At 48.0% G+C, this 8,173-nt stretch overlaps 2 protein-coding genes across 2 annotated transcripts; both read right to left on the bottom strand.

Annotated features, from left to right (window-relative positions):
• Nucleotides 1–90: 90 nt before the first annotated feature.
• Nucleotides 91–2,330, bottom strand: ANOM_011039 (putative RSC complex subunit Sfh1; the record flags this gene model as incomplete). The annotated part of the gene is made up of 5 exons (XM_015556295.1): nucleotides 91–509; nucleotides 572–656; nucleotides 727–810; nucleotides 869–1,899; nucleotides 1,987–2,330. 5 exons carry the CDS (start codon nucleotides 2,328–2,330, stop codon nucleotides 380–382), a joined length of 1,674 nt encoding a protein of 557 aa, XP_015401743.1. The 3' UTR covers nucleotides 91–379.
• Nucleotides 2,331–3,208: 878 nt separating this feature from the next.
• Nucleotides 3,209–7,836, bottom strand: ANOM_011038 (dipeptidyl-peptidase III; the record flags this gene model as incomplete). The annotated part of the gene is made up of 9 exons (XM_015556294.1): nucleotides 3,209–3,229; nucleotides 3,285–3,549; nucleotides 3,613–3,962; nucleotides 4,046–4,181; nucleotides 4,235–4,271; nucleotides 4,339–4,642; nucleotides 5,561–6,670; nucleotides 6,734–7,613; nucleotides 7,706–7,836. 9 exons carry the CDS (start codon nucleotides 7,834–7,836, stop codon nucleotides 3,209–3,211), a joined length of 3,234 nt encoding a protein of 1,077 aa, XP_015401742.1.
• Nucleotides 7,837–8,173: the final 337 nt, after the last annotated feature.

The following is an 8,173-nucleotide window of genomic DNA, read 5'->3' as shown; positions in this document are numbered from 1 at the left end:
CTAAAAAAATGTGTGTGAGAGAGAGAGAGGAAAAGAAGAAAAAGAAGTGCAGAGGGTAATAAGTAAAAGTTAATAATAATGGTGATAAAAAGAAACAAGACATAAATCACATCAAAGACGCCGAATCCTAACTGTAAAGGGTTCATTAAAGATATCATGGCCAAAGTTTTGAAAAAGTACAGGGACTATGTTCCAATCCTGAAGTGATGTAGGATACAGTCTTTAGTTCCACTAAATGTAATTATGGTGTTGCGCTCGTAACGGATCCTATTGACCGGCCAATGTCAGCTACGCTCAACCTATACATTCCTGGCCCTCTGAACTGAAGACTAGGGACTACCGTCTTACCGAAGCTATATGCATAGACTGGCGACGAAAGCTACGCCAAGCATGTCAATCGGTTGGTACTATGCTCGGCCAATCGGTATATCATGACGGTGTAGATCTCTGGACCATTCCGGTGCAACTTTATCACGTTCGTATAGGAGACCACAATTGTGGCAAAGTGTCTGGAGTACAGTGAGTCAGTAAACTGAGCATAGTGCGGATTTCACAGTTGCATTGCTCCTACCCTTGGACCGGCAGGGCCATCCCGAACAGCCCAAACAGCGGTACCCCATACCATGCAGTTACTGCACCGCCAATTTTGCCGTTCCCTGTTGGAAGCAAAGATGAGAAAGTCAGCCCATGGAAGGTCAAAAACAGTAGCAGAGCGAGAGGACATACCAATCGGACAATGTACCGCCGCCACCGCCATACCCGGCGCCTGAAGAGGTGTCTGGAGTTCCACGTCCGCCAGGTGTACCTCCTCTTCCCAATGGGCTCAGGCTGCGGAAACGCCTTTTTCGTTTGCTCCTTTCACCCCTACCTAGAGGGGTCTCGCTGTCAACGTCAAAATAGCCCCCGCTACCTTGTCGAGAAACGTCTGGAGTTATGCCTGCAGTAGAAGAGAACCTAGCAGTTTCTCGTCGTAGACGCCGGATCTGCCGTTCACGATCACCTTCCCGCTTCTCAATTTCTTCCTTTGACAACGTCTCCACTTTGGGTTCCCATTCATCGCCGAGTCCCTCCGGGTCATAACGCCAGCCGGCCTCAGTGCCATTGGCCGCCTGATTGTCGATCTCATTTCCATAGCCGCCAATGCCACTGACTAAACCACCACTTTCACAAACTTCTTTCTTCAACTTTAGAACAGCTTCATAAATACCATGTGCAATAGCGCTAACCCACTCTCCACCCAGACCCAGATCGGCACAAGTGATTTTCGCGAATTCCTCTGCCATGCCGGGAGGATGTAGCAGAGACCACTCGAATTTGTCAGTGTATAATTTATTTTGCAGGTTAATGTTGAGATTAATCATGCATCGGTATGCATCATCCGGATTCAAGAAACTGTCGTTAACAAACGGTTCTTTGATTACAGTCACAGTGTTGGATCTGCTATCAGGCGTGGCGGCATGGGTAGGAGCGGGAGTTGCGGATACATCGCGCGATACACCAGCTTGGCTGGCAGAAGGCAGCTTTGGCACTGTACTTTGAAATAGCGGATGTAGCGCAACACCGGCATATTCTTCTAATTGTTGACGAATTTGATTGCTGATTGCCATTGTCATGGCCTGCGGATTGGGTAGGTCTAAGTCACGAACAAAGCCGGTAGCGAATTCTTCAGGAGTTGCCAGCGCTTCGTGAAGGTTCCAAAGGAATGTATCCTTGATCCTGTACGCAGGCAACGGCTCGGGTCTTCTATAGCCGGGGAGAGTAGGGTTGATACCGGGATCCAGAACAGTTCGTGGCAATTGGAAGGGTTCTAGAGGTTGATGCGCTGGAACTTCTAAATCAATGCGAATGGGTATTAGGGTGAGGGGGAGCTGCGCCTGAATCTGCAGTTGGTCGGCGCAGCTGTATAACAGCAAAAACTTAGAGTTAGCATCCGCAAAAAATAGCTTCAGGTGATATAGAAAGGGAGTGGTGATTAGCAAAGCATACACAGGCCTCAGCATCCTCTTAATCATCCAGTCCCGAAATACCCCTTGAACCTCAACAGGAGTATGAACTTCTTTGCCCAACTTTTCCGCCAAAGGAACCTTGTCAATAGTCGACTCTTCCCGTCGAAGGCTCCTCAAGCCAGTGGGTCGTCGGGGACCTTCACTGTCCTCAAAGTCGTCGTCGTCAAACCCATCTTCAGCGTAGTTTATTGCCGCTGTTCCTCTCTTTGTCATTCGAGGTGTCGGACCGGTTTGGCTTGGAGGAATGACCGGTGCGAGAAGCGCGTTTCCATATTGGCGGACTCGCGGAGAATAAGAAGTAATATAGCCTCTGAGGGGGGACATGTTGGCCAGTTATGTGGACAAGAACATGTCCCTTCTTGATTTGCCAGGGCACTCCGATTCGAGAACAAGCAAATCTTATCTTGAATGCGGTCAACGAAAGCGTGGAGGAGAATATGTATATGCAAGTTGCAAATGAATTGGAGAGTCGCTTCCACTTGAAAAAGCGATCAGTAAGTCTGGCAATGCGATATGGTCGGCCTGCGTCAGCGACAGGTTGATCTTTAGTACAAGCCAAAGCTCCTCTGACGGTGATCGCGGTCGAGCTCCGCCTGTTCTGCATTGTCGCGTTTTCCACCGGAATATCCCCGCTAATCCTATTTCGGAGTCATAGTCACGTGTATGTAAATGAATTCTTGTTTCTACTATGGATCGGCGATATCGATTCAAAATTTACCAGATTTCTGTTCTTTCCTTTTCCTTTTTCTTTGTCTTGTTCTAACCGGGGCAAAAATTAAGATGAAGAAGAGAGAGAGAGAGAGAGGTGAATTAGGTCCTAAGATTGTATTGTAGATGTCTAGGACTTCCTCAGACAAAGGATGTTATCACTAGTTAAACAAGGGAAAAAAAGAGGTTGAGGATAAAATGTCAACTATAGACAGCAAGCACAAAGAAAAAGAAAATGAGGGCCAGCTGGTGGAAACAATAAACAGAATGACACAAGCACCCTCAATCTTTAATTGAATACGCCATTCCCCTTGCCTGCAACGGCAGACGCGGAAGTAGGTAGGGGTATCATGAACTCCTCCAAAGATGGGCTTGAAAAAGAAAAAAGAGTTGTGGAAAACAATAAAGAAAGCCATTGCTGTGAATGGCATGCTTCTAGCAGGCAAGACATTGCACGAGAACAATGCAAAGCTTAAAGAATTAGTGGGATTTGGTTATCGAAGCCCAATTACACTCTGCAGTCATGTTAGCTTGAGCCATCAGATCAGTGGCAGGGTCCACAAGTCTTACCATTTCTAAAGTCCATACTCTGCGAATCCAGATTTTCACCTTGCCTTGAACGCCTTCGATATTCTCCAACTCAACACCCTCCCACCAGCATCTTCTAGCAGGTTTTCTCCAAAATAAGAGGAGTTTTTGGGCCATGCCAACTGCGTTGTTATTGGGGATGTCACCCCTGATATCAGTACGGAGTTTAGCCAATGCGAGGCTACAGATAACTGCCTTGTTGGGCTCTGGGGCACGGTGACCCCACCGATCATCACGATCAAAGCCGCTATAATTATTTTAGCATTTAAGGTTATAAAGAGAGCTGGGCGCTCAAAGATATAAAGCTTACCCTGCAGTCAGCATCTCGATCAAGTGCTGCTCTGTTGAACCAGCCTCATCGCTCTTCCTTAATCCAGAGAAGATCCCGTCTTGTTTCAGTAGCGCTCTTGCAGCTGCACGCTTGACCTCGATCATTTCCGTGTGATCGATATCCGGCCGTGGAGGAATTGCATAAAAATCAAGGTCTTCCCGCAGCACGATGATCCCTGCCCGGTCCTGGAGCATGTCTCTGGTCGATCCTTGCATGGAGTCGGGGGATACGTCTAGGTCTTGCGATGTCGAGGCTGTAGGAGATGACGGGATGGATTGAGCGACGGAGCGGAAGAAGTCAAGCATGTACTGGAGAGACACCGGATCATACTAACGTGTATATGTTAGAAGAGTATATCAATCGGCCGAAGGGACTTATGTGTGAATCGATAGAGCGTTTTTGCTTTACTTACATCGACGGGGTAAATATCACCTTCGTGAAAGGTGCCCATGTGTCCATCTGGAAGTAAACCATTCGGAAACAGCGATAAAAGGACAAACTCCGGCAGTGTTAACAGTTCATCCCGAGAGAGTGTGAACCTTGTTCCTCTGCAAGCCACATTAGATAAAGTGCCAGAAATTCAAGGTTCGCGAATTCTCACCTGAGGTCCAGAGTTATATGTTCATCGCCTCCGATGTCTAAATTCCAGAATAGTTGAGTTAGTGACTCGAACAGATGGTCATAAGTGCCGATCAAGTGTCATACCTCCTAAAGTGTTTATTGGTGGTCCACCCGCCTGTTGTACTTGAGTGATGATACTCGACGCGCCTCCTGCCGTAGCCATAACGTAGGTGAATGAGTTTATGGGGCTCGAACCTTCGGTGTACGGGGGAGGAGGTTCTCCCTCTTCCGCTGACCTTCCCGGAGAATACTCTTTGGGATCCCTGGAAAAGGTATCTTTGGACTCTGCGATCACGGATGATGAGGAATCTGAATTCGGTGGTTCTTCTTCGGAGGATGGAGATGTGAACGGCGAGACGAAAGCCGGCTCTGATTCGGGAACTGTAACCTTGGCGCGATTGGAATCAGCTCCAGGATGGTACACAAGAGACAAGAATGGCGGAGGATGTGCTGAGATAAAGCTAAATGAGGAAACCTGTGAGGACGGGGAATGCGGCGGCGGCGCAGTATAGAAGTCGTCGTCGTCCTCCACTGTAGAATCCGGGAGATGATGCGGCCGCGCGTGGTAGGCGAGCCAGGAGAACCCGATTGCCACGGCAAGGTGTCGGGAGTCGTTTCGAGATCACAGGGACGGGATTTGTACTTGTGTGCCTGTGACGGAATGTGAGGAGCTACTTGTGAGGGGCTCCCCGTTGATCGAAGAGGGTCAGACTCCCGTTTCCCACGCCGATCAGGAGTGTGGTGTGTCTCTAGAGCTGTCGGTAAAACATAGGGACGCGGCGGGTATTCGTGAAGGCAGACTTATGCTCGAGCTATTTTTAAGGGGGAGGAAAAATGAGAGATTGATGATAGATGATGGGCAGTACAAAATAACAGGAAGCTGCAAATGTGAGCGAGGCGAAGACAATGGGAAGAGGAGAAGTGTGGGAGGGAAGCGCTTAGAGGTGATGGAGGAAACGTTGACTGAAGTTGGCTTACGGAGCACCTGGGGCAACAACGCTACTTCTTCCTCCGCCCCAATCACTTGGTTTACACAAGGATATTGATGAACAGTTGTTTCTAGTAATAAATTTCTCAAATTCACTAGGCATACTTTCATGATCTGTTATATAAATGGATTCACATATGATCACATGACTACATCTCCAGCAACGAAATACTCATGCCTCCAATATCGGACAGTACGATATGATATAGTTTTGAGACATCCCTCAGATTTAAGGGGAACACTATAAACGGGTATCTTGTATCCAGACATAGTTGAAGCACATCGCCAACGCATGCAAATCTATCTATGAATCTAGACATTGCGTTCAACAAAGCTCTGGATCATTCCCTCAAGCGTCGGCTCATATTCTTTAAGGGTCACTTCATCCCCATCTAGGATGGTGTTGCCCTGGACAAACACTTTACGTGGGACCTTGTTCTGAAGAACAACCTCACGAACTTTGGTCCCCCACCACTCATCGACCGACGTGATATCATCATAGAGCTTCTTACCTGCTTCAAAGTCCGCAGTACTCTTGTAGACATGCAACTTTTGCAGATATTTCTCCACGGCTGGACGCCCGTGTGTCAGAATCTTCGATCGGTCCAGATGAATCTCCAAATCAGAGAGATCTTCTTTGGTATAGAAAAGTTTGACGAAATCGTCACCGGCATCAAGGAATGATCGCAGAATGCTATAACGGGCTTGCATATGGGCTTGCCCCCATTTCTGAGTTTTGGGGTCCCAGAACTCCAAGGCGACCAGGCCTGCACGAGCCATCTGCAGATATGCTGCGAACAAGACATCCCCGGCCTCGTTGGTGAGATCTTCTTGTCCGTTACCGAACCCAAAAATCTTCAGGATGTGAAAGTCGCAACTGAGCACCATAGCGACGCACTCTGCGCGGCACTCCTCGTAAGAAGAAGCGATGGCTCCGAAAACCGAGCTCCAGGTCTGGCCAGGCTTGTACCATGTAGATACCGGTTTTCCCGTGATTGGACTCACAGGAGGGTTGGAAATATCGAAGTTATACTCCCCTGGGGCGGTCTCCTGGAGAAGCTTGCCAGTTCCATGCCCGAGAAGTTCATGGATGCCTACCTGGACTTCAAAAGCGGGGTCACGGCATCTGCGATAAACCTCCAAATCCTTCTCGGCAATAAAGGGAACTGGCTCATTAGGGGCTTTAGCGCTAAGCACATTTCCAAGAGATACGTTCTTGAAACCTAGGTTTTGACGGATATCGTCATAGTTGGGAAGGTTGATGCCAGCAGGTATGCCGGAAGATTGAAAGCTCAAGACTTCCAGCGAGGTGAAGTCTGGGCTGAGAAACTTGTCCTTTTCAAAATCTTTGCCCCATGGAAGCTTGGGAATCATGCTCTCTGCACTATCCACCAGTTTTCCGAATGCTCGGGTACGTTCTAGATTAACCTGCTCAGGTATTGGGTATCAGCAAATGAAGAAGTGACAAAAATTTTAATGCTTGTGGCATACCAAAGCAACGAAGCCTTCCCATTCTCCTCGCACTCCATGCGGGTCTCGATAAGTCTCTACAAACCCTATATTGGTCTCCAGACTTGGCTTTTGGTCCTTCACCCAGATCCGCTGGCTTTCTTTGAAGGCTTCAATTGAGCCGGCACCAAATGACAAGGCATATGCATCTAACATCCGTTTCTGGTTGTCGTTTGCTGCATTGAGTCCCGCTTGCTTAAGCGAATGGGCAATCTTTGCCATTTCCTCTATATGATCACCAAAAACCAGGCGCAACTTCTTTCCAGTCAAGTTACCATCCAGGTCTAAAGCGTCGACTTCACCAAGATCTCTGTCCCTCACAGGAGGAGAAGAAACGCCCGAGGCAATTAACAACTCAAAGTCCCCGGATGGCAACTTCTTTAGTCTTGTATTCTCCAGAGGTAGCCCTTTTTTCTCCATAAGGTCGCCAATAGCTGTGATCTCATCTTTCGTTATGGATGGCGAATCAGGGTAATAAGTAGTCATATGGCCACCATCTGTATAACCAAGGTGCATAAGCGCCTGCTCTTTTGTCTCATAAATACCACCTCCAGTCCTATTGGCTTTCTCAAATGCTGCTTTTGTTTCTGAGGTGGATGAGGCCAACGCTTGAAAGGCTTCCACAGGTAGTCGAGGAATGAACTTGGAGTCACCAAAACCTTTATAGTTCCCGCAATTCCCGAGAAACTGGACCGAATACTCCAAGAAATAACGCAAATTCTCGTCGCTTACATTGGTCGTTTTAGCGAGGTCAGTCCAGTTTCCATCACAGGCGTGGTAGAGTGCGATTATAAGATCGTAGATCGGTTCAGACTCGGGGGAAACCTGGCGCAAAGTAACGCGAGTGCCTTCAAATGCCGCTCTAATATTCCAACAGTAAGTTCGGTTATCAGCTTTGTGCACACCAGTGGAATAGGTGGCCACGTATGCAACTGGACTTCGGAAGAAACTAACCTGCTTATGTAGTGCGCATATCGTCTCAGCTTTGCATCCTTGAGATTGTCAAAGTGGTGTTTGATCTCAAGGCGAACCACCGTAGGAGGTGAGTCAGCCAAATAGTGCTGTTTGACCTTCTCATCCATCATGACTATTTTCTGATGCGTGTGAGTAAGAGGTACAGTGCTTGTGGAAAGGTTATTTGTGAAAGAAGAACAAGTACGTAAAGAGTGATGTAAAGGACGGGGACGATTGAGGGGCAGAAGAAAGGGTCCGGAGGGGCGGTGGAGAAAATGTTCCGAAGACAAGCGCTTCGAAGCGCCTCGAACAGCGAGCATTCTTGGAGCTGACAGTGCTAAGTATCTCCTTAGTCTTTCTCTGACTGGAGGTAGCATCATGGATACATAATTCTTGGCAAAAGTGGAGTTTGCTCGACAGCTTATCAGAGTCCAGACCCACCCTCTCTATCTTTATGGATACCTGCCA

Source organism: Aspergillus nomiae (genome assembly GCF_001204775.2).
Source record: "Aspergillus nomiae NRRL 13137 chromosome Unknown contig00534, whole genome shotgun sequence".
Classification (NCBI taxonomy): Eukaryota; Fungi; Ascomycota; class Eurotiomycetes; order Eurotiales; family Aspergillaceae; genus Aspergillus; species Aspergillus nomiae.
The sequence above is the reverse complement of the archived record's forward strand: the minus strand, read 5'-3'. Positions and strand labels throughout refer to the sequence as shown.